Here is a 24,493-nt window from a genome sequence, read left to right as displayed (position 1 = left end):
GCAGGGGAATGACAGCCACAGACAGAAAAGCCACAGACAGAAAAGCTCATCAGCAGACAGAAAAGCTCATTGTAAATGTGACTGCTATTATCACCTGGAAACGTTGAGACTTTCTCACCCAGTTCTCTTTGTGCCTGAGAAGGAAGAGGGAGGGGGAGCAGAGCACGTCAAGACCAGTTGAGCAGGAAAGACTGAGTTTCCAGGGAATAGACATACAGTAGGCAAAAGATGGAAAGATGAACCAGGAAGACAAGAGATGTTTTCTTTTCTCCTTGCTTGAAAAAGTAAACGTCCATCCATTAAAAAACTCAATATGAGAAGAAATTAAATAACAATAAAAAGCTGGAAATAAGTATTAATTTTGCACAGATGTTTTCAGTCATGGGGAAAAAGAAGGTTGACGCTGATTTAATACTCATTTGTGATTATATATAATTTATATATTGAATTTTTTTCAGTGATCCTTCGGCAATATTGTTGCAAAATTAAAAATAGATATGTATTAGAAATTTGCTATAAACTTACCCAATATGTTCTTTTTAAAAAATCTCTACTGTTACCAAATTTTCTCTTTTCATGCTCTTCATGGATAACCTTTTTGAATTTTCCTCAAAGTGACCTTTAAAAATATATAAACATTCATAGCCTGTAGGGTTGGTATGGCAGCAGAGTGGTTTATTTACACATCCAGCAGACATGGGGTAACAGAGGCTTTGATTTGATGATTTGGTCTAAATTGAAATCTGTTTTGGTATTCAATCAATCAATCAATCAATCATTCAATCATTATTTTTGTATACCGCCAATTCATAACAAGTGTTCTCTTGAGACCCTTTCCAAAAGAGCAGTTTAAAGACCATACTCATTGTTAAGAAAAATGGTTTAGGAGATGGGTTAGGATGCAGGAAAGATTTCTCCATTGTATTCTTTGCGTTCCTGTTGTCCACACTTCCTTGTCTCCGAGGTGGAGGTCAGATCAGCCCGTGTATGAATGAGGACGGCGGTGGTTATGGGGACGACAGAATCCGATGGTTTTTGCTATGGCGTCAGGGACATCTGGTGGTAGTAGTGCCAGATAAACTCGCTGAAGGTTCTGAGAGCTCCGTCTACTCGAGAGCCTGGATTCTGCTGCAGGGACAAGGCGCCCTGGGCTTCTAGCACACTGACACAGAAGCAGGGGGGTGTCCATTGCAGCAGGACGTCCGCACCAACAGTGCAAAGGAAGGCGCTCCCAGGATTCTGCAGCTAATAAACCAGCTTGTTGCTCGTTTGCATCTGTCATTTGGTAATGGGGAGGCGAATGATTGTGTAAAATGAACAATTGTGGGCAGTGAAATAAAAAGCAGCTAGAAGCCACCTCTACATCTGTTACGTATGCTCTCCTTATGCTCAAATAGTTAACAACAAAGCGTTAGAGTTTGTCATCCTCCTGAAAGGTCCAAGGTCAGATTCAGCTACAGAGCAGGTTGAGGTCACACAGGGTGAGGGACTTAAGTCCTTAAATATTAATCTTACAAATTAAACAAAATTCTTAACATACTTTGTAAATGGAATGCATGTTTTTTTCATTCAGGACACAAGCATTGGTACATTCTTCAGCATTGTTCATATATGCTGACACTGTGTAACTACACAAGACGCTAACAAGTAGAGCCATTATAGTCAGAGCCATAGTGGAGGAGCTAGTCTAAGGCGTGTCTCTCTTAATACTGGCCAAACACAACTTAGCTGCCTGGCAAGTGTAACCCTGTGTCTGTGTGGGAGTATCTGGTGGTTGTGTCAAGATAAATTAACATTTATATGAGAAGATAAAATGAGACGTTTACTATCCCACCGTATGAATAAATGCACTCTTTAAAGTATATCGATGAGGAACACAATATGAACTGAAAATTGAACCCTCCCTGTGAGAAGTTTTTGAAGTTGAAGACTGATTGAGTGTGTTGTCTATCTATATGTGTTGTCTAAAGGACAAGGGGTGTAGAAAATGTACTCTCCATGCTATACTCCAGTGAAGATCAAGGGGTGTTTAAATTAAAGCTTCACTTATTAATATTTCTTTATTAATGATGGATCATCAAAATGTGGTTTATGTAAGGGCTGCTACAAGTAACAAACCCAGAATAGTAATGACTCTTGTCTAGTGTCCCCTCAGCCCTTCATAGCAGCTTTCAGCTCATTGTTTTGGTTCTGTGGCTCCCACCTTTACTGTTTTGAATCCATTTGTATACTAACTGCCAACAACTAAATAGTAGAGGAACAAATAAGTAGCTATCTGGTATAAACCATAGACTGTAAACGAACATGGTGACGTCACTCATTGGTTACTAAAGGGGGATTTGGAAGCCTGTCAATGGCGGTGGCCATGCTGAAAATGCTGTCTCATCCTAACTTTCAGTCAACCTAACAACAGGCAAAGAGCTGGAGCTGAGGCAGGTCTTGAGCCTCCTGACAAACAGCTACACCACGCTGTCCGTCAGTCAGGTCAGCCAAGCACCTAAATATAAATAAGTCTTTATCATAAACTCAAAACTGATGAGCTACAAGAATATTATTCCCCCTCACAGTGTGTGCCAATAAAGACATGAGCAATTCAGACCAATTTTGTCTTTGAACCAGACTGTTAACAAGGTAATTTCTGCTGTTAAAACGGGCATTTTTGAATGGGTGTGTATGTGACTTCTGGGGCTTCTGCAGTCAAGTGGACACTTGATGGACTGCAGGTTTGTGCACTTCCCCATTACATTCATTTTTCAACACTGAAAGTTGCTGCTTGGTATAAATGCATAATGTTATGATAATCTTCTTTGTGTCTGCTCTATGTGTACATAGACTGTGTAGACTATATGTTGACTTTAGAACTTGAAAATCTAGCTGTAAATTTGTGAAGAGAACATCTTTTGGAGACACGTGAATAATACTAGTCATGAGACTAAACCACATCAGAAGGCCTTTGGATGAATACTGGAGGAGTGATAACGGAAGTGCAGGAGGAGGTTGTTGCTCGGTTTTCAAGAATAACTCTGTTGCAGTAGTAGATATTCAGTCAAGTTTATTATTTCCTCACAAACACAATGGATGGGGGTTATGTATATAATATTCTTGTTATGATCAATATATATTTACCTTACCTCAATACAATGATACTATAGGCATACATTAAGCAGGACTGTTCACTGCACAATTATAAACATCTAAAGCAGATAGAATCATTCGCTTTGCAAGATAAAATATACCAAATATAATACATTTCCATCCATGTATTTCTGAGATATCTTATTTTTGAGAAACGTTTGCCTAAAATATGTTGTAACTTTGTCATTTGATCCTATTTGAACTTTAATGAAGTTGTGTCATAATCTTTGTACAGATTATTCAGTTATGATCCAAAATGGTCATTAATAGGTCAGAGTGAATTATCTTTGACAACCAAAATCTATTCAGATCATGTGGATGTTTATGCAAAATTTGAAGATATTCTCCCTGGGCAACCTTGAATTTGTATTTTCCCAATAATGGGACTATTTTAACACGTGTAGCAACTTCCACAAAACTGAAACAGCACCGTCTCTTTCCTTCTCTTGATTCCAAGTGTTTGAGAGAAAATTGTAGAGCTTTTATGAGATCTCTCAGTAATCATGTCAGGTTGACTCTATATAGATTTACTGGTGTTACTGACCTTTAGCTTTGTTGTAACACAGTTGGGTTGCCAAACACACTTCATTGACCTTAAGAGTGGCCATCTGATGTATAGGTTGACTCAGGGTGTGTCGGCATCTCCAAAACAAAGTGTCCAACCCAAACACTCCCCTTGTAGAGCGTGAAAGCTACTCTTAACCAGATGACTAACTGGACAAAATTAAAAGTCTGTGTGCCTTTTGAAAAGGCTTCTTAGCTAAGTGCATTGTTAGCACAAATGATAAAATACATTTCACAAGTAACCGGTAACTTTAGCTGGATAAGTGCAGAACAAAAAACATGATTCATAGTACCTTTGTGAATGGTGACTAATGGTGTATATAGCTTGAAAGTAAAAACCAGATACTGAAATTACATTAGCAGAATATTCTTGAGAAGATGATGTCACAGTACCCCCTGCACATACTTGGTTCAGTCATCCTGAACAATAGGTTTTGTATATTGTGCTGAGTTTTAATCCCTCAGCCTGGAAACCAGCACATTGTGTTTGGCTGTAGGACAACAAATGAACAAAATGTCATATTAATTTATACTTAAAAATATTAAACTTAATGACTTTTCTAATATATGATGTGACCCTCATATTTTTCTTTTAAATTTAAGTAAAGATACATTGACCAGTACCTCTAAAGCTGGCTAGCATACTTTGTTAGTTTATTAGTTGAAGGGTATAGCATTGTGTTTTTAAGGACGTCTGAGGTTCTTTGTTTGTTGTTTCCTGAGATCAACACCGTTTTCTTACACATAGTTAATCCAGAGCTGATCATTTATGATCATGGATCATGTTAGCTACAATTCTATAAGTGAGCAATCAAGAGAAGGTTTGTCAGCTGACACAATACAAATATTCATGCTCTTTGTTGTGGTGGTTGACAACCATTTGTTGACGTTAGCTACTCAGTTCATGCTGTTAGGGAGTTTATGGGAGGCACCTGTGGGTTTTTCCTTTGATGGAATTTACCTAAAACATGACTAATAATCTGTTACAACATGTCTCTGCTGGTTTAAATAGCTTTAGGAAAGCTCAGTGTAACTGGCAATGTATTTTATTCTAGCCACTCCTAGCCTCTCTCTTTCACTGTGTTTGCTCTTTGCTTGTTCTCTTGTTTAATTCTAAACCCCATTCATCTATATGAATGTCTCTGTGTGACATTCCCCAGGCTCCTAGGCTGTCCTGATCCATCAGTCTTTGTTGCTCACCTGCAAGTGCCCTTTACATTAACAAACCACACTGACCGTCCCTCTCTCTCTCTCCATCCATTTACTTTGGCCTTGAAGTTAACTTTGCAGGAATGTAGTTTGGAGGGTTTCCATACAACAAAAAATTGGAAACAGTATTAAAATAACCCATAAACTGAGGCTTCAGTTTAGCTGATGAGGACTTAAAAATGTTAGGCTCAGAAGTCATTTGATTTAATTTGACCTTATCACAGTAGTGTAATACAGTGCTCAGATATCCGAATGTTACCCACAGGAAACAATCAGTTTAATAAAGCATGATCCACTGAACAAGCTGATTTTATGTACTTCAATTTTCAATTATGTAAACCGCATGGTTTAATACACAAGTATCCAGCGATACATTAAGCATGTGTTAAGATGAATTGAGTCCTCTAACGGAAGCCAACATAATGTCATGTTATAGAAGAAATTAAAGGGATACTTCAGCCATTTGCATTAAGCTTTGTATCATTAGAAACCTGGTAGTATTTTTGAATGGTCGTGCATCCCGCCCTCATTTTCCCCTGAGATGAGAAATCTTTGTATTTCTAAGTCTGAAAAGGAGCTTCCACTGATGCAAAATGACGATTTTTGCATCACTGGAAGCTGTTGCGGTTATCGTGGTGAAACTACAACGCTAGTTCCTCATATTTTCGACCACTGAAGCTACAGACCAATCACAGATCAGTGGGTGGGAACTCACTCCCAGAATCGAAACTTAACTACCGCCATATCGTCCGACGAGGAGCCCGGGCCGGCTCGAGCTGGGGCGGACTGGTAGTGTCGGTGCTCTCACTGTTTGCCTATAGACACAGACATAGAGTCTGTTTTCTGCCAGGAATTTCCAAGATCAATTCTGGAAGAAATCTCAGAATCAGTTGAGGAAATGGCCTCATGTGTTGAAGTAAATATGTCTGTAAATGTTTTTATTTCTATATTTCTACTGCTCTATTTTATATTTTGGAGAAATTGTAACGATTGAATTTCCCTCTGGGATTAATAAAGTATTTCTGATTCTGATTCTGAACTAGAGGACCTTAATAGGAGTGGCCTGCGGTGCTGTGCATTCTGGGATTTGGTGTCTTTCATCCACATGAGCCAAAAAGACACTTTCTGCCTTTTCTCGGCCAAGAAGGCACCAACTTCAAAATGTATTTCACATTTCTACTACATGTATGACCCAATGTCAATACAGATTCATGTTTCAACGGGTGAAGTATCCCTTTAAGTATCTAAAAAATGATCAAGATGAAGAAAAATGTATCCAGTTGAGTGATTTAGATCTAGTATTACTATAATTTTGGTAAATTATCTAAATATTGCATTTATCACTCTGCACAACTCATCAAAAATGTTAAAGAGAAGAAAAAACTGAGCCTAAAAACACAGATAGCACCTCAGTTTGGTGGTGAACTTTAAAACTTTAAAATACATGAAAATATAGTACCAAACTAGATATGAAACTAGATGTAATGGAAGTAGACATAGAAGGGGTACAGATCAAGTTACAGGATCTTTTTCTTTTGGCTAACATGGTCATAGTTAATGAATACTTTTACATCCCACATAAAAGCTGCATTAGTTGGCTCACAATCACTTTGTGTGTGTCTATGTAAACAAGTTTGTCATTGAAAGGGACACACACAAACACTAAAAACACAAGGGCAAACTCAAACACATTAAAACTGCACATTCAGAAAAAACACACATACCCCCCCACACACACATATAGAATGGAGAACAGAAACATTCACAAACAAAGCTGAAAGGCACCTGTCAAACTGGTATAGTTTCGAGCAGAGGAATAGATGGGTAGGTGGAGGATCCTTAGAGGGAGGTGCGGGAGGAGGGAGAGAAGGACTGCCTTTAAAAAGCAGATTAAAACAGGATACAAATTTATTTCCATTTTAGTTCACACACACATACACACACTGTATTTTGGACTATGGCTTCCAACACTGGGGCTGACGCTCTGCCTTCAGGCGGCAGGATCTTCGTCTCTATTCCTGACATTTTCTACATCCCAGAGTTTGTAAGTTTCTTATATATTAATTTCCTTTTTTTAAGAATCTTCCCCTCTTTAATGTTTAAAGCACTACTCCTTGAAGTCCTGGTTTGGAGCTCTCCATCTTTACTCTGCTTACCCATGTGTGTCGTTGCCTAAGATAAGAACTTTCTTTGACTGTTACCTTCTTGAGCACTTCTTTAAGTCAGCATCATGCAGATTATGACCTTGTTTCCTTGACACTAGCTCATCATTTATAATTTGGAGGAAAAATATCTGTTTTCGATAAACCTCAGACATGTTGTGTTATGTAAATAGGCTAGTGTTGGATTTGTGGAGCAAATAGAGAAAGAGTATGATGAGAGGAGAAGAAATGTTTGGTCTGGTCTCAATGGTTGCAGCTCTCCATGTTTATATATTTAAGTATATATTTGGACATCTTTATATTAAAAGTTTATGTTCCAATCTTCCTACTAATTCAACTGCTTCAACTCAACTCGATCTGTGATATTGAGTCTTATCATCCTAATGAAGGGGCAGTTGGTTCCCATGACACACCTTATTTCAGGTTGACAAATAAGTTGCCATAGCAACAGGAAAACAGAAACTTCAACACATGTAACTTGCAAAATTTTACTCTGAAATACAAAATTGAAGAAAAAAAAAAAAAAAGCATTAAGCATTTATTTTACCGTCCTTGAAATTTACAAGCGTTGCGGCCATGTTGTGTGTGAGACACAAACCCACACTTAAATGCACATTTGCTCTTAGCTGCTGAGAAACAGCTTGGACAGTGGAGGAAGTGAAAAGAGGAAGCTGAAATGTAACAATATAAGTACTTTTATCTAGTCTAGTAGTCTAAACGAAGCTGCTCTTGGCTAAATGATGCTACTGTGAGCATCATTTCTAGTCTGCTGAACACATGGATGTGTTTTTTTTAAATATATATATCTGGGTTATCTGAGGTAACAAAATACAAACGTGCTCCCAAGTTTGCTTGAGATGTTTCTTATCTCAATTAACATGAATGCAAATGAGCAGTTGGTCAGCGCTCCTGTTGGCGCATCATGGCACCAAAACCCTAAATTTATCTTTGAAGATCTTTTATGTTTCCCAGTTATTTCTACGGTAAATTCTTCACAGGTTGTTTGCAATTTTCATAGAAACTGAGAGCAAAATTCCTTTCAACACAATCCAATTATCCATTTTCCTTATGTATCAAATTCAGAGTGCTCACTTTGTTAAGGTAAAAAACTGACAAACTTCCATTGTTTAGGTCATTGAGGATTTGTGCTCCTGTTTGGTGAATCATCCAGAAACTATCTGCAGTTTCTGGGTAGGGGAATTCAAGATTAAATCTGTGTGACACAGGCAGAAAAAAAGCTTTGGTTGCAGATTGAGGTGTAAATCTAAACCAACCATCATCTCGCGTCATTTACTTGCTGTCTTGGATCTTTTTTCTGGCTCCATGCCAACAAACCTTTCCGCAAAACAAGCTTCTGTTCAGGAATGGAAATGTACAGGTTCACCTTAAGTTACCAATAAGCACTGTTTTTTTGGGGCGAAAGGCGGCTGTGAAGATCAGACCAACAAAAAGACGTACATCAGAGAGTAAGTACAACACTAATCCATTCATACGACGACTCTACCAACTGAGCCACAGCCGTCTTTGTAGTTTCAAAATAATGCTCCTACTCATTATCAATCCATTTACCTTCTAAAACAGGGGTGTCAAATTACTATTGGGTTGGGCCGGGGGCCGGATTTGTTCAAATGAGACATCCAGTGGGGGTCCACATTAAGGGGTAAACTCTGTCATTGCAAACTGCATGTTGGCACATGGAAATATTTAAATGTACCACATTACAGAAGAAAACATCAATAATTATGTTTTGTTTGAGATTATTATATTATGTTTTAATATTGCTGTTCAAGGTTAGATTTTTACGTTCTGATGAAAGCTGGTGATAAAGGCGCAACAGCAGTCTACTGCATTTAGAAGTGATGTCGGGCTGAAACTTTTAGGTGATCAACACAACACATCCACCTCTGGGTGACCTAAAAATGAACCATCTGTAATTAAAAATCAGTTAATATTCATTTTAATTTACTGTTTTTACAATAACCAGAGGTAAAATAAGTCGGGAGATGCATCAGGCTCAACGCCGGTGTCCACAACCCACTGTGTGGAGACGGTCTGGGCAATTACGCATGGCGGAGAGGATTTTTTTTTATTTGCACGAGCTGCTCTTTGTGGCTCACTCCATAGGAAGCTTTGTTATTATCTGCCAAACTTTTGTTTTACATCAGTCAAGACAGGAGAAACTGGAAAGAAGTGTGCACAGAACTGGAGACCATCAGGATGCGCGCGCAGTGCAGCGGTGTGCCTGTCGTTAAGTCCCGTGTCTCTGATACAATTCTGGCAACTTGTGAGCAAATAAAACTAAATATATATATCGCTCTTTGAAAACCTGCATTCTGTGTCACCTCTCTAAGGTGTTCAGCCTGTTTGCTGATTAGCGTAATGCAGGAGCAGCTTGTGCGCTTGGCCACTTTTATGATACTCCCTGCTGAGAAGATAGTTCAAAGTGCCCCATTTAATAACTTTTCGTATCATGATGTCAACCTTTACGTTGCTCATTATACAAAGGTTTTTAATAAAATTCGGGGAAAATATTTAATTTATAAATAAATATAAATATTAAAATTAAAATTAAAAAAATATTAAAATAAATATTTTTCAATACATTTCCCCCTTCCCAAAACGTCTCGTTTGAAACCTGCTGTCGGGCCGTATGTTAGACATCCCTGTTCTAAAAGGTCAGTTGCAGTGTACATATGAATCAGTAAGAAATGGATTATGCAGTAGGATTGGTTTATGAGGATTCCAGACATTCATATGTCTTGCTGTCACTCATGTTTGAATGATTCAAGTTAACGGTTGTTAATTCAATGGAAATAGTTTGATTGAGTAATGTTTCTCAGATATACAGATGGATACGTCTGGTTGTTGAGTTGTAGAGCTAAGGCTTTCTCAATATTTTCTGTATGTAAAAGTTGAAAATAATGTTTGCATGGGTGGTGCAGTGTTTCCATGGTAACTGTTGTATGCTTTTTTAACCTCTGCATCAAAATATCTGAGATTTTCTATCTGAGTCTGGATTTGAATGATGATGATGTGGTTTTCTCACAAAGGTCAAAATTTAAAGAAAGAGTAATGCACATGAGGGAACTTAAAATACATAAAGTACATAAAAGTAAAGACTAAAAGTATGAGGTAGCTACATTTGAACTGTTATTCAATTAATGTGATATCCCCTTTGACCTGCAGGGGTGAGGTGACTGAAGGGCAACTTGTAACTTATAGGCGGCCCTTTTTTCTCAGTTTAAGAGCAATCTAAAGTACAGTATTGTAAGTATGGTTCTTTCTTAGGGTATGAAGCATTATTAAAAACATGTTTTTCTTAATTAGTTATTTAGAATTGTTCCTGGAGTAAACATTTTCAAGATCTAGGTCACCTGAAACAGCAGATTGTCTCTTATCCTTTCATTGAATGTCGTTTAACAAGTTAAAAGTTTTTATATTAATAAACTTTATTAATATAGCAATTGTCAAAACAGTGTTACAAAGTGCTTTACAAGATGAATATAAAATAGATAAAAACATGTATTTTAAATCAATATCAGGTAACTGTAGCAGCATTTTAACATGAGGCACATGAGAAAACTGATTGTATTGGAAAGAAGAAGTTTTTTCTCTTGCTTTGTGTCTTTTAACTCGTCATATAATATAGACAGTCTTTGTCAAAACTCACAGAACTTAAAGCGTCTAGACATTTTCTCTTAATGACAATAAGTGCATCCTGATATCTTGTGTGTGAAGAGCTTTAATGTCTGGAACAAGTGATACGTAAAATGTGTTGTTGCTTAGAAGGAATGTAAGAGTTCATGGGCTCAAATAAAATAATCAATCATCAAGAAATATTTGAAGTACCTGCAGGTGTATTGTTTCATTCAGGGTGTGGTGGACTTCTTATATGTGGTCAGAGTTAATGTTGGTTCCTGGAATAAAAAGGCACGGTGGCTATCTTTAATAGTCAGTGCTTCCTGTGTTTGCACAGCTGAACGAAACCTGGTTTTTTGAAACAATCAACACTAACTAAAAATGAGTAGAATAACTCTTCAACAAACACTTTTTGCAAGTACAGTTTAGTTTTTTGGTTCACAGAATCATTTTACAAACTTTCCTTCAACCAGAATCAGCTGTGAGGTTAGTTATATTCTCTTCATGCTAACCCGTAGTGTTTGCTGCTGCAGTTATATGAAATGCCTTCTCCACCTGTGAGATGCTTGTTTGATCTGAATGTGTCTCCAATCCATTCTCCTGCACCCCTGATACACTCTTGATACTAAAGAGATAATTAGTAATTGAATGAGCACCTTAATGATCTGCCCAACTGGAAACATATCAAAGCGCATTAGGCCGTTTCCCCAGCAGATATTTCCACTTGTCAGAGTAGGAAAAAGCACAGTTGATAATAACATCTGAAATGTATTTTATTGAAGTGTCTCAGTATGCCTTGACAGTGTAAATGCCATCAAAGCAAACAAGCTGAAACACGTCGGTCTAATTTGTTAATAAAGTTGTACTACAAGTGTTGCTAGAGCTTTTTGACCTCATCAAAATAGTCATCAGCAGAAAGCAGGCTTTAGTCAACATGTCAAAATCTGTAACCAACACCAATGAGAATGTGTTATTGCACAATGAAAAGTAAAGGACACTTAATGGGTTTTCCTATCACAGTTCTTTAGCATATCAAAGTGCCTCTTATCATTGAGCAAATGCTGGAGTTTCATTGTCTTGTTAAATACCAAAGAATGTTTGTCAAAGGAGGAGAGCAAGATAGTGCACACCCAAGGTGTGCACCGTGGGTGCAAGCATGGGTGTGTGTTTAGGCCCAACCCCTATTAAAAGGTGTATATCACCAATTTTCTAAAGAAGTACTGGAAGAAACGTTATTCTTGTTTTGTTTTTCTTTCTATCCCAAAAAACAGGGATGAGTTCGGCAACCACAACAGGTCAACTTGCATAACGAGATTAGTCCATCAGCTTAATTAAAATGGAATATAAAAATATATATTTTGAGTGGTTATTAATAGAGAATTATCTAAGAAAAATGTCTAGAAAGACAAAGCAAAATACTTTTGTAATTATAATAAACCATAAGAGATTTGTTAACAAGCACCTTGTATTCTCAGAATATGTAAGACAAAAATGCATTATGTTGGTTTAAAGATGCAGAGTTGTAATTGATCAAATGAAGGTGGGTAAAATCTTGTCTGATACTTCAGAAATGTAAGAACACCACCAAAAGGGCTTCTGGAAACTGAAGACATGATAAATGTAAAGGTTGTGGGCGGTATACTGTACATTTCATTTTTACTCACCCCTTCCTCTCCTGTGTGACCCTGCAGGTTTTCGGAGGTTTGGTGTGGATGCTGGTGGCATCGAATCGTGTCATTCCAGAAAACCCTTTGGGCTGGGTGATGTTCGTGTCTGTCTTCTGCTTTGTACTGACGACGCTCTGGTTCTTCATTTTCCTCTTTGGCGGCAATCGGAGCAGCATCTGGCCCTCCCTGGTGAGACATTCCCTCCACATGCCATTTGGCTAATACACATGTATACAGACAACTGTGTCAACATACCTATTAGATAGTCAAAGATTGTTTCAAGACTTTAATGAGGGTAAAGCATCTAAGCTGGCTTTATCTAACAATTCCAATATCTGTATAAAAACACCTCTAAATTCATGAATACAAAAGTTGGTCAGTATCAAAAGATACAACTGGCCCGTAACCTTACTATTAAAGAGGAAATATTATACCCCTTTTCCACCTTTTCAAACAGTCCCCTGTTGTCTAAATGAAATGTCTGTGCTGCGTGCTTTGGTCAAAATATAACATAAATCAAGCACCAGAGGAGGTTTGTGACCCTGTACAAACCAACGCTCTCAGAACGCTCCGTTTTGGTGTGTGTGTCTCTTCAAATGCAATGAGCCCCCCCTGAGTTTTCCTGGTAGACATCACTCCTCTGTAGCGAGAATAAAAATGGCAGACCTGCACAAAAGTTTTGTTCGAGGCTGGGGGTGGAGTCCATGGGTGGAGATACCAGGGGAGGGGAGGGGATTTCTTTACCAGAATCTTGTGTCATCACAAGCTGAGCAAATTTTAAACGGAGCACTTTTCTGTGTTGTAAGACTTTTGCAGAATACAAACAAAGGACTGGATGGATTTATTTCATATTTTGTGGGTCAGTAGACACTCAGGTTACCCAAATATATGTTCAAAAACACTGTCAAGTGGATTTTTCATAACATGTCCCCTTTAAACATTTTTCATTATTGAATTGCAGTATTTATTCAAATAAAATTAATGAATGTAACTTGTAAATTATTTAGCTTCAGAGGTTTGTTACTGTCGTACAGGCCCGTCTAGATGTGCTCCCCTGTTTCAAGGAATCTGGAAAGCTAAGCTAACTGTGTCTCAGATAAAAGACTGGTATATATCTCCTCGCCTAACTATCCAACAGAAAGACATTATACTCTGTCTCTAATCAGGCATCCATCAGTTAAAAGTTCAGAGTTTCAAGGGATAAATATGCCTAGTTTAAAGTGTCACCTGAAGCTTAACACACATGCTTTTAAAAAAACCCTTCTTACATGCTACATAGTACACCTTAACAGAATAGGACATTTTAAAGTATGTCCAAAAGCAATATGTGAAATACATATCGTTTACAAGGAAATATTACAGTATACAAGTGAAAGGCTATAAAATGAGTATTCACAATACAGTAACCGTGACTACAACTACAACATAGAAGAGCAGCTTTTGTGTGCCTCAGTCATGCTTTAATTTAAATATAAGTAGAATGTGGATATTTTGCCAGGTGTTAAATAATTTATAATAAATCATTTTAAGGACACATTCGAAACCAGGTATTATGGTTGCTATTGGTTACCACATTAACTAGTTTACAACTGGCAAGGAGACTCTCAGAAAGTACCTGGAAAAACACCTTTTCTTTTCCTTTACCTCTCTCTCAGATCTTATAGTTGCTGCCACTATTTTGTATTTCACATCCTTTCGGCTCCCCTCCTTTCTCTCTCCAGTGCACCTTTGTTTTCTTACTCCCCTCTTCTGTTTGTCATCTTTTTCCTCCCTCTTGCCTTTCATCTTTCTGACCCTTTCTTTATCTTTCTCTCTCTCCCTGCAGGATGTTGGTTTTCATTTTGTGGCGGCAGTTTTCTACCTGAGTGCGTTGGTGATTTTGGCCTTTCTCACCGTTTCGAAAGGGAATTTTGTGAGCGCCATAGATACCACAACTCCAAATCCAGCATTTGCTGAAATTCTCAAGAACTACCGGCTGGATATTGCAGCAGTGGTATGTTAAACAGACACACACACACACACACACACACACACACACACACACACACACACACACACACACACACACACACACACACGCACACGCACACGCACACGCACACACACACACACACACACACAAACACACAACAACAACTGTCAACTCGAGGTAGTAAGATGAGGGTGTGTATCTGTGTGTGTGTGTATGTGTGCGTGTGTGTGTGTTTTAGGTGATGTGCTCTTTCGCCACTCTTCTCTACTTCCTCCATGCCATTTTCTCCGCCATCCGATGGAAGAGCGCTTAACACAAAAAGGAACAGGAAGAAGAGAGGACCCCACATCATCAGCGGATCTTTTATTGGACTAAACACAGAATGGCCCTTTCTAATTGTCTTTATTTTTTCGTATTAGCATGGCCTTAAGAATAACTTTTTGTGCCTCGGACCTAAACATCGACTGAATAAACGAGTGGACAACAAGAAGGTTATTGATAAGTCTAACTTTTTTTATTGCTCTCCATTGCCAGGCAGGCTTACCCATTATTACCCCACTGCTTACCCTCTCACAGTTTAATCAGTATAGATGCAGATTAAAGTATATGTTGATGTTAAAGTTTGTCAGGATTACATGTTGTGTAAATATAGTTAAATGTCAGACTGAGTCAAATATTATGGTCCAGGTTCTACACATGATATTTTTGAACAAATGTTTGAGGACAAACCAAAATCTTCAACTGAATAGTTTTTTTTCCTGAATAACAGAAAGCTCTCTAAGGGTTAGTTCAGCAGCATCATCATCATCATCATAAAAATGATTCTTCATAAACATACTGTTAAAACTTCGAATTGAGGTGCAAAGTATATTTTGAATTAAGTTGTTTAAAAGTGTTGATAGGTATCCACAACCAACCAAAATTTGAAGACGTTTTGTTTCAGGACATGAAACATGTTAAACAAACTATTGACATGGTTAGAGAGCAAAGTGGGTAAGTGAAAAGGTTTAAGGCAATTTTATAAACTGGCCTTTTAAGTTTTGAATCAAGGGTTAGGTCAACGATTTAGAATAGTAATTCTGTAAAGATGTGAATAACTGATTACATGTTTTTTTATTTATTAAGTAGAGGCTGAAACATCCTCCTCAACATTTACACACTTTGAGGCTCTCCTTAAAACTATCTATAACAGCTCACATGCAATGTTGAGAAAAACATGTAAACATCTCATGAATCTAAATTCAAGGTAATTAGTCTGCCTTAACATTTTTCTATTAAACTCTCAAACCCACATGGAGGTAAATCAGACTCACTTCATCTTAACGTTCACTTAAAGTATCAAAGACATTCATTAGTGGTGTGAGCAGTGCAACAACGTGTTACTAAATTACAGGAGGCTTGTTCCATTCAAGAAAACAAAACCTGAAGACTCAGAATATAGTTATGAAGCAGCTCTTAATTTCCTACATTTGTTCACTATGCTTATAATAAAGAAAATAAATACATATATATTCATTAGCAGAGAATGTATAACACTTGATACGGCTTTTCATTCGATTTTAATACAATAGCTATGATATTTATTTTTCTTTTTTGAAAGGTTCTGGGTGATATGAAAGGCTCTTCCATGTGATTTATTGTTTGCATATACATGAGATCTTCCAAAGAAATCCAATGATGTAAATATTAAACAATTTCAATTTCCAGGTATTTTTTTAAAATCTCTGATATGCAATAAATGAATAGTACCTTCAAACATTGTGACTTTTCTGTTTATTTCAGTCCTTTTTAATTTAAAAGGAAACAGGTAGTCGAGTGAAGAATATCAACACATTTCGATAAAAATGTCATCGGATCACACTAACTTTAGAGCACACAATACTTGCTTTAAAAACACTCAATTTCACAATTACTTTTTGTCCCAATGTAAGATTATATGACAGTATGAGCAAGTTATTCTACCAAATCATTGGGTAACAGTCACCCTGTTTGAGATTCTCTTTATTTTACATCTTATTTGTTTTTCATTCTTAATGATCTCAAAGAAAAACTTGATAAGACAAATTCTAAAACTTTAAGATATGTATTTTGACTGTATTCTTACCAAGCGGGAACCTCCTGTATTGAAAAATGAAGCCAATGCAGAAGTGCAACAAACTGCAGTTCTTGAAGTGTCCACTTGGGGTTTACTCCAAAAAAGCCATAAGTACTAAAGCATGGTTCGGGCCCAAAAATTCCAGCCTGAACCAACCTGAACCCGTGCACGTTCTGTCCAACCCTGACCTGCCTCTCTCAATAACTGTATTCAATAACTGCTAATCAGGATGAGATCTTAATGAGCGCAACACGGAAGCAGAAAGACTATTAGGCTTATATGCTATAATGTAAAAAAAATTAGGGATACAAACACGGATTAAAACACTTGTAAAAATATATACAAACTCTCTACTCGTCTCCCGGGCTGTTAGTGTTTCTAAGCAGTGATATGTCAGTGCGAGTGTATCATACACTGAGCTGTGGTTCTGTGACTCTGCGTGTTGTTACCCCCTCTCCTGTCTGTCTGCACTGCGTCTGTCTTTCCAACCCTCTGTCTGATTCTGACCTGGCCTCCTCCTTTTCTCTCTGGAGACTTTGCTGATACGGACTGCTTCCCTGTTGCTGGCATTTACAGTATGGAGACTGCCATTGATGGGCTTCAAAAGTCTGTCTTCAGAAAACATTGAGTAACGTCTATGAGACTACGTCCAGGTTTTACAGTGATCCTTACACATTTGTATTACAACTGTACTTTTAAAAGTTTTTTTTAATTTTTAATCCTAACAAACTGAAGATCTTTTATTACCCCCCCCCCCCCCCCCCCCCCCCCCCCCCAGAGAAACACATCACAGCTTGACTTGATTATGGTGGCTTCTTGTAATTGAAACCAGTGTTATGAAACATTAATCTGTTCAATCACAACAGTGTAACTTTAGTTCAACAATACTAGGCGTGCAAATGTCACAATTACATATGCTGCATTATTTAAATCACAGATACAATTATCTCAATTGTCTTAAAATGTTGTTTTGTGTCACAAGCATGCAATATTTAAAGTACACATATCAACTCCTAAAGGAAATATCCTGTTCTTTTGGTGATTAATTAAAAAACAAAATAAAGTTTCAATCTAATAGCAATAACGAAGAAACAGAAATAATATATCAAGTTGCATGGATCTGCTTAAGTATCAGAAAGGTTGAAGTGGTTGAAGTAAAATGTTTTAACCCATGAAGCCTATCTTTATTTATAGCCCTTGTGTGGAGTATAAATAGAGGCTGCAGGCACTCAGCTAACACAACAAAGGGGGCTTAAAGTTAGCACAATCTAAAACTCAGTGAGTCGTTTATTTACCCAGCTGCAACAAGGAAGATAGTTCCACTGCACAGGTTTAACTTTAGCCAAAGGGAAGAGAAATTCCTCTTCTGGTGGTTTGAAAATCTCTTCACAGGTCACCAGCTCACACAGGTAGCCTCAGGTACCGAAGGATGGAGGGTGTGTCCGGTTCAAGGAGTTGTTGTGGGTAGGGATAGCAGAACGGGTTTGTCTGTTACCTAAGCTGAGCTATAAGAGGCAGTAACACCTGCTGCTGCTCCGTTAGCTCACAGGAGAGGGCAGGTTGTAGCTTCAAACTCGAAACCCGGAGAGGGAACAGGCAGAGATGGCTGCAACCACAGCTCAGCCGATGGGGAGCCTGCCCAGCGGAAAGGGGATCTGCACCACAGCCCCAGATGTATTCTACATACCGGAACTGGTGAGTGGACCCAGATAACGGATGAAACAGTTGACCTCTTTTACAATGAGAATTTTCACTGTTTGCACTATTTTTTGATTTTATTTATTTTCAAGTTCTTCTGACTTTGATAAAAAATGATTTGACTGATTTTAAAAGACTAAAAAAATGTCCTTTTATGGTAACAACGAACCTCATTTTGTTGGTGTGATATATATTTCAAAAGTTGATCAGGTTACCCTTTCTTCAAAATGTCACACAATGACTCAAATTAATAAATTATAGCCATTGTAAGGGATAAAAGGCAATTGGTGGACACAGTACTAATATCGTTAATGTTTCAGGGCTTCGCTGTACTGTGCGTGTTTAAGTTACTTTTTAACTCCTACATAAAATGTAAATTACACAAATTGCTACAACTTCATACATAATAACATGCTGGTCTCTAATAAACAGAAGCATTGTTTTTTTAAATTGTCCAACGTAATGTTTAAGATGAATTTTAAACGCTTTGAATAACAGTGCGATGGAAAATTATGCATTTTTGGGTAAAACAGAGGAAGACACATATTCCTTACATGGGGGGAGCAGCTCTGTCTTTTCACATCTCACATTTCACTCACATTGTGTCTCCTGCCACTAAGCCAAGAAAAAATGCGGCCAACTCTTCTTCTCCTCTGAATGATGACAAAAGATAGAAACTGCTTAAATGACCACTGGAAGAATAACTACACTGAGGAAGGTGTGTTTTTGATGTTTATGAATACTTTCATTCTTCAAGGGGAAGGTTTCGTTGTATATTCCACATCACTTCCGCCTTGTTTTTACTCAGGAAGTGGATGAAGACTTTTTAAAAATAAGTTTTGGATTACTTTTAAATGTGTAAAGTCTTGTGTAAGTTGCATTGAGACTTCGTCCAGCATGGACAACTGCATCTCCTTTTTTTGATGATCCCAGCAACATGTAATGTTGGGACAGAGTCAAGTTCACCACTCTGTTGCATCACTTTGTAAGCATTATGGACGCCAAGGAGACCAGTTTATTTTGAAAGTAGAATGGGATTCTCGCTAAATGATTTCAGCTGTTTAACAGTTCAGGGCCGCCTTTGTCTATTTTAGACTTTATAATGCTCCAAACATTTTTGATGGATGTTAAATGGAGACTAGAAGGCATCAACTTTACCCCCCTACACTCTTTTACTCCATGCTGTTGAAATATTATGTCCAGAATGTGGTTTGATATTGTCTTGCTGAAATAAGCAAGGCTCTCACTGAAAAAGAAGAAGTCTATTAGGCAGAAAATGTTGCTCCAAAACCTGCACATATAGGTCAGCATTGATGGTGCCTTCACAAATGTGCAGCCTACCCATTCCATTTGCGACAAAGTGCAACGTAACATCACATAAACTGGCTTTTGAGTTGTTCACTGATGAAAAGCTAGTTTGAATGATGTTGTGGTATCATTTTCACTGCTGACAGCTTAAAGGCTATATATGCGATTTTTCACACTTAAATGTAATAGAAATCAAGTATATCCTCTGAAAATAACTCAATATGTTACACAATATGAGCTAATTCCAGTAATCTAATTAAGACTTTTCATATGTAGTTAACATTTGTAATGTTTATACATTTGTTAATGTAATGTGGTAAAATGTCAACCAAACTCTGTTTGGAAGTGTATGAAAAGTATATACATATAGAGAGATGTGGCTGTTTTTACCATTTTTACTTAATAACTTTTTGTTGATTTTTTTTATTTATTTTTGTTAATTTTGGACATGATCTCTAATATTGTGGCTTGATATAACTGAAAAATAGATTTACATTAAACACAAATTCAAATATATTGACTTCTTTGGCCATTGGTTTTGGATCCATGCTGTGTTAATCAGCCTGCCTCTAGGGGATGTTGTTACAACAACACAGGTGACGTGTCGAGCACTATCCCAAGTTGCAGTAAAAATAATGGTACAGAAGAAAGCCAAAACAGCAAAAAGAGCTGACTCTCTGATCTAGTCTGGTCACTTTTATCACAGACAAATCGTCAAGGGTTTCATCCTAAGAACATACTGCTCACTTCATATATTTGTTAAGCTGCACAGGTGGCTAGTTTCTTCCTGTAGCTGTATCTCTGCCTTCAAACTTCTTTTAAGCCATGTCAAAGCTGATGGTTAAATCCCTAAGGGACTGCGGCCAAGCTCAAATAGGCAGTAAGAAAAATATGCATGTCAGTTTTACAGATTATCTTGGTGCTTGAGACTGTCTAAAGATCAGAAACCAGGAGTGTCATAACACTTAGATGGAGGTAGGATATCACATCTCATGGGAAAACTCCCCTGCCGAAAAAATGTTCACAAGCGACATATTTCAGAGAGGATCCAGAGATTTCCCAAAGTTACTGTCAAAGACAGACAATGATAAGAAGAAATGGACGAAACAGAAAATTACAAAGGAGGTTATCCCTACCACTCCATCTCCATTTCTACAGGTTTTTGGTGGTTTGGTTTGGATTCTTGTCGCAACGACCCACGTGGACCCAATGAACCCCTTGGCCTGGGTGATGTTTGTCTCTGTCTTCTGCTTCGTCATGACCTTCCTCTGGCTGATCATCTTTGCTGCTGGATGCCATAAGAACAGCTCTGGCTGGGCTGCTGCTGTAAGACCTGAGAGAGCAAAACATAAGATGGTAGTGATTGGCTAAGCCACTGTTTTAATGTTTTTGTCTATTTGTGTGTGTGTCCAGGACTTTGCTTACCACTTCTTGGCAGCGATATTCTACCTCAGTGCAGGTGTGGCTTTGGCTACCATCACCTTTCAGAAGAAAACAGCAGGCAATTTAAAAATCTACAAGATCGACATCGCTGCTGTGGTGAGAACAGATTTAAGGATGGAATTTAAACGCATACATGCTCATGTTCACAAAATGTACTAAAAAAACAACTAAAACAAACTCTTACAACACTCAAACAATTAAGAGTACCTAATACATCATGTTCTTTGCATTTCTGGGGGCAAGAAAACTGTTTGTGTATAAACTTGCCCCCCTGTTGGCCTTGTTGAGCTTAAGGCACAAAGATAGGAAAGTGGGAGAAACAGCTAGACGGGTAACTAAACCAACTTATTGCACCTTTGAAGCTCACTTAATAACACTTTGTTTCTTGTTTTATTGACATACTGAAGAATTGTGCATGGCCAAGAAAAAGTAGACTGTAGTGGACAAGCTAGCAAGATCAGAAAGTAGCCAAGGGGTATGACTTGGAATTAGGCTAGCTGTTCACTTGATTACTGTCTATCTTCTAAGCTAAGCTAACAGTTTGCTTGATTCATATTTATTGGCCTATGGAGAGTGGTATTTAATGTGTCTATTAGCAGGAAAGGAAATAAGGTAATGTGTCCAATAGTTAAGTTCTTAAGTGCTTTGTGTATGTTCTTGTGTTTGTGTGTGTTTCTCAGGTATTCGCCTACTTGTCCTTTCTCCTCTACTTCATCCACGCCATCCTCTCCTCCATCCGATGGAAACACTTCTGAAGCAACGATCTAACAGCGACCTGTTCAGCCAAGAAACACTGTTTTTATCCTGTGTGCCCCGCAATGTGAATGTGAGTGTGAATGTGTGGGAGTGAGTGAGCGAGAATTCTAGTCAGATTCATTCAAAGATTTGAAATACTATATAAACCATGTAGAAACATTTGAAGAATGGAAATAATAAAATAATAACTGTAACCTTCATATATCATTTGTTAAAAACAAAATGACATGCAATCAATATTAATTGTATAGTGAGAAGCTCATTTTAATAAATTGATTTGCCTTTTTTAAAAACTTGTATATCATTAAAAAACAAATCATATATTTAATTAATTATTATTAATTTATTTCATAATTTAGAAATTTTTAAATTTTGTTGCAACTTAATGTATTTTTTTCAAAAATCAAATAAATGAGAAAAACAACAATATCAATCTTAATGTTGAGCTGATTTTCTGTTAAGAGCAGACTGAGTTAATGTTGATGAGAAATGAGTTTGGAAGAAAAGAGAGAGTAGTCAGAGTTTTAAAATGGTGGTGATGGAAATGTGAGGATAATAAAGCAAAGTAAAGATGAAGGTTCAGGTGATGTTGACTAACTTATTAAAGGTAGCCTGCCTAAATGTGAAGCTCTTGAATGAACCAGTTATATATTGTTTGCTTAAGAGATACAAATACTGTCAGACATCCTGGAATTCTCCCCTCTTGTCTGGCAACTCTCACCGATTAAACTAACAGAATACAGACTATCCATTGATGAGCTTTACAGGTACTGAGTTGTATCTTGTTTGCTAACCAGCTGTTCTCTTTTGCTATGGTCTTCATGCTAAGATTAGTTAAGGGGCTGCTTCAGACTCCATTGAAAAAGACTAAGAATGATGTTTATGATGATATATACTTATCTCCTCACTCAGTTGAGTTGGGTCCCACAACACAAAGCCCTGGAATGTCCATCTTAAGCATCTTAGCCCTTAAGATCGCTCCTAAGGTGTAAAACCTGTTTATCCTCTGGGATTCATTTCATGTTCATAATAACACAATGTCTGACTAGATTATATCACGAGTCCAGATCCAGTTACTTTTTTTGTCCATTATTCCTAAGAGAACGTTTTTTCAATTTTGGGATCAACCAATTACAGCTTCTGACGGGGTCAACCACACCTCCTCAATAAGATCAAACTTTCTGTCTCTTCCTCGCTCAGAGTTGCTCTGAGAATGTTCCTAAATCATTCCAAAGCAAGGACTTTTTTTTTTTTTTTAGGATTTTCTAAGCTGAGTTAGGAGCTCTCACAGGGAATTCTCAGAGGCAAGGCAAGTTTATTAATATAGCACATTTCAACAACAAGGCAATTCAAAGTGCTTTACACAAGACATCAAAAGCATCATGACAGAGGAAAGAAAAGAAACATTAAAACAGAACATAAAAAAATAATAATAATAATAATTCAAATGAAATTAATTGAAATAAATAAAGTAAAAATTTAAAAAGAGTTAAAAGTTACAGTGCACAATTAAATAAAGAGTTAAAATCGTATTAGAATTGGAAAGGCAGCTGTAAACAGGTGTAAAGTCATTTGCTTTCTTTTTCTTCTCAAGATTAAAAAAAGATATAACTGTATAGATATAAATGTAACATAACTGATTGCTGTTTTTGTTTACCACTTCCTCTCTTAACCAGTGACACAATTCATCTCCAATTAAAAACTCTACTTTATTTTAGTAGACATTGCTGTTGGAATATAGTACTACTACTTGCTGCATTATTAGATAAAGGTTATTAATGTAGGAACAGTTGAAAGCATCAGCATTGTTGGTCTTGCATACCGGTAAGTGCAGTCACACATGGAACAGTATGTAAATATTTAAATTTTTAGTTCAATATTTGAAGTGGATAAGAGTCCTGGCACGAATACAATAGCTACAGTACCAAGCAAAGCTGCATTTGGGAATAATAGTTGTTGTAACAAAGGAAGGTGGAACATTATCGAGGATACAGAAAAAGATTTAAGGTGAAAAGAAAATTTCCTTTATGCAGTTTGTGCAAAAAAAGTTGACAGATGCAATAAATCTTGTTGACTTGTATTTCAGTAAAATGTCTGAACCACTTACAGCATGAATTCTGATTAAGTTTGGTGAAACACATTCATTTCATGTGTGCTATATGTATACAACATTCTATGATGAGTTATTATATGTCGTAAAATTCAAAACTTTTTACAAAACTTTTTGAGTAGATCTAGAGCCAACAGAGAATATCTGGGTATACTCCCTGGTCAATATTAAATCACAGTCTTGCATGTTATACAATGAACTTGATATAGAGGAAAGGTAAAGTTGACACCTGTTGTCAGACTATCAATCTGCTTCAGGTGAGGCTGGAACTTCTAACTGCAATTAGTACATCGCAAACAAATTGCGCCACTGGAGAACATTTCTTCAAGTCAATGTAAGTGTATTCAATGCAATATTAATAAAGCACTTCTAAACTAATTCCCTAAAAAATTCACATCTTAACAAATATGAATATAGACCCAGGTTCAAAACTAAAACTACAGTGAAAACTACACAAACAGCGTACAAGAATTAAGCTCATTTATGATAGACAGTACAATGTAGAGCAATGCTGAGCTTGTGAGTTTGAGCCTCACCTGGAGCATTTGTCTCAATATTTCAACATTACCTCTTCCAACAGGTCATGGACACTGCTACTGGTGGTTTGTGTTGACAAAAAGAAAGTAGTTCAATCACTGCCAGATATTCCAACCAACAGTTTAAAGCCTCTGCAGAAGTGGAGTTCATGTATTGCACTGTGACCTAAAGCCTATTGACAGTAAGTCCAGAGCAATT

At 37.3% G+C, this 24,493-nt stretch overlaps 2 protein-coding genes across 2 annotated transcripts; both read left to right on the top strand.

Moving 5' to 3' along the window:
* The first annotated feature begins 6,794 nt into the window (after positions 1 to 6,794).
* Positions 6,795 to 16,104, top strand: LOC109987832 (myelin and lymphocyte protein). Its single transcript, XM_020639077.3, has 4 exons — positions 6,795 to 6,952; positions 12,401 to 12,565; positions 14,202 to 14,369; positions 14,587 to 16,104. The coding sequence occupies exons 1-4, from the start codon at positions 6,866 to 6,868 to the stop codon at positions 14,659 to 14,661; spliced, it is 495 nt and encodes a 164-aa protein (XP_020494733.2). The 5' UTR covers positions 6,795 to 6,865; the 3' UTR covers positions 14,662 to 16,104.
* Positions 16,105 to 17,840: 1,736 nt separating this feature from the next.
* LOC109987833 (myelin and lymphocyte protein) lies at positions 17,841 to 23,773 on the top strand. Its single transcript, XM_020639078.3, has 4 exons — positions 17,841 to 18,138; positions 20,608 to 20,775; positions 20,863 to 20,988; positions 21,573 to 23,773. The coding sequence occupies exons 1-4, from the start codon at positions 18,046 to 18,048 to the stop codon at positions 21,645 to 21,647; spliced, it is 462 nt and encodes a 153-aa protein (XP_020494734.1). The 5' UTR covers positions 17,841 to 18,045; the 3' UTR covers positions 21,648 to 23,773.
* The last annotated feature ends 720 nt before the right edge of the window (positions 23,774 to 24,493 follow it).

This window comes from Labrus bergylta, chromosome 10 (assembly GCF_963930695.1).
Source record: "Labrus bergylta chromosome 10, fLabBer1.1, whole genome shotgun sequence".
Lineage (NCBI taxonomy): Eukaryota > Metazoa > Chordata > Actinopteri > Labriformes > Labridae > Labrus > Labrus bergylta.
The sequence above is the reverse complement of the archived record's forward strand: the minus strand, read 5'-3'. Positions and strand labels throughout refer to the sequence as shown.

What these genes read in the sequence shown, in the direction of transcription:
- LOC109987832 (XM_020639077.3), top strand. Translation starts at nt 6,866, where the DNA reads ATGGCTTCCAACACTGGGGCTGACGCTCTGCCTTCAGGCGGCAGGATC. An exon ending in TTTTCTACATCCCAGAGTTT is followed by an intron (nt 6,953 to 12,400) that starts GTAAGTTTCTTA and finishes GTGACCCTGCAG; the next exon opens with GTTTTCGGAGGTTTGGTGTG. An exon ending in GGCTGGATATTGCAGCAGTG is followed by an intron (nt 14,370 to 14,586) that starts GTATGTTAAACA and finishes TGTGTGTTTTAG; the next exon opens with GTGATGTGCTCTTTCGCCAC.
- LOC109987833 (XM_020639078.3), top strand. Translation starts at nt 18,046, where the DNA reads ATGGCTGCAACCACAGCTCAGCCGATGGGGAGCCTGCCCAGCGGAAAG. An exon ending in TATTCTACATACCGGAACTG is followed by an intron (nt 18,139 to 20,607) that starts GTGAGTGGACCC and finishes CCATTTCTACAG; the next exon opens with GTTTTTGGTGGTTTGGTTTG. An exon ending in GCTCTGGCTGGGCTGCTGCT is followed by an intron (nt 20,776 to 20,862) that starts GTAAGACCTGAG and finishes GTGTGTGTCCAG; the next exon opens with GACTTTGCTTACCACTTCTT.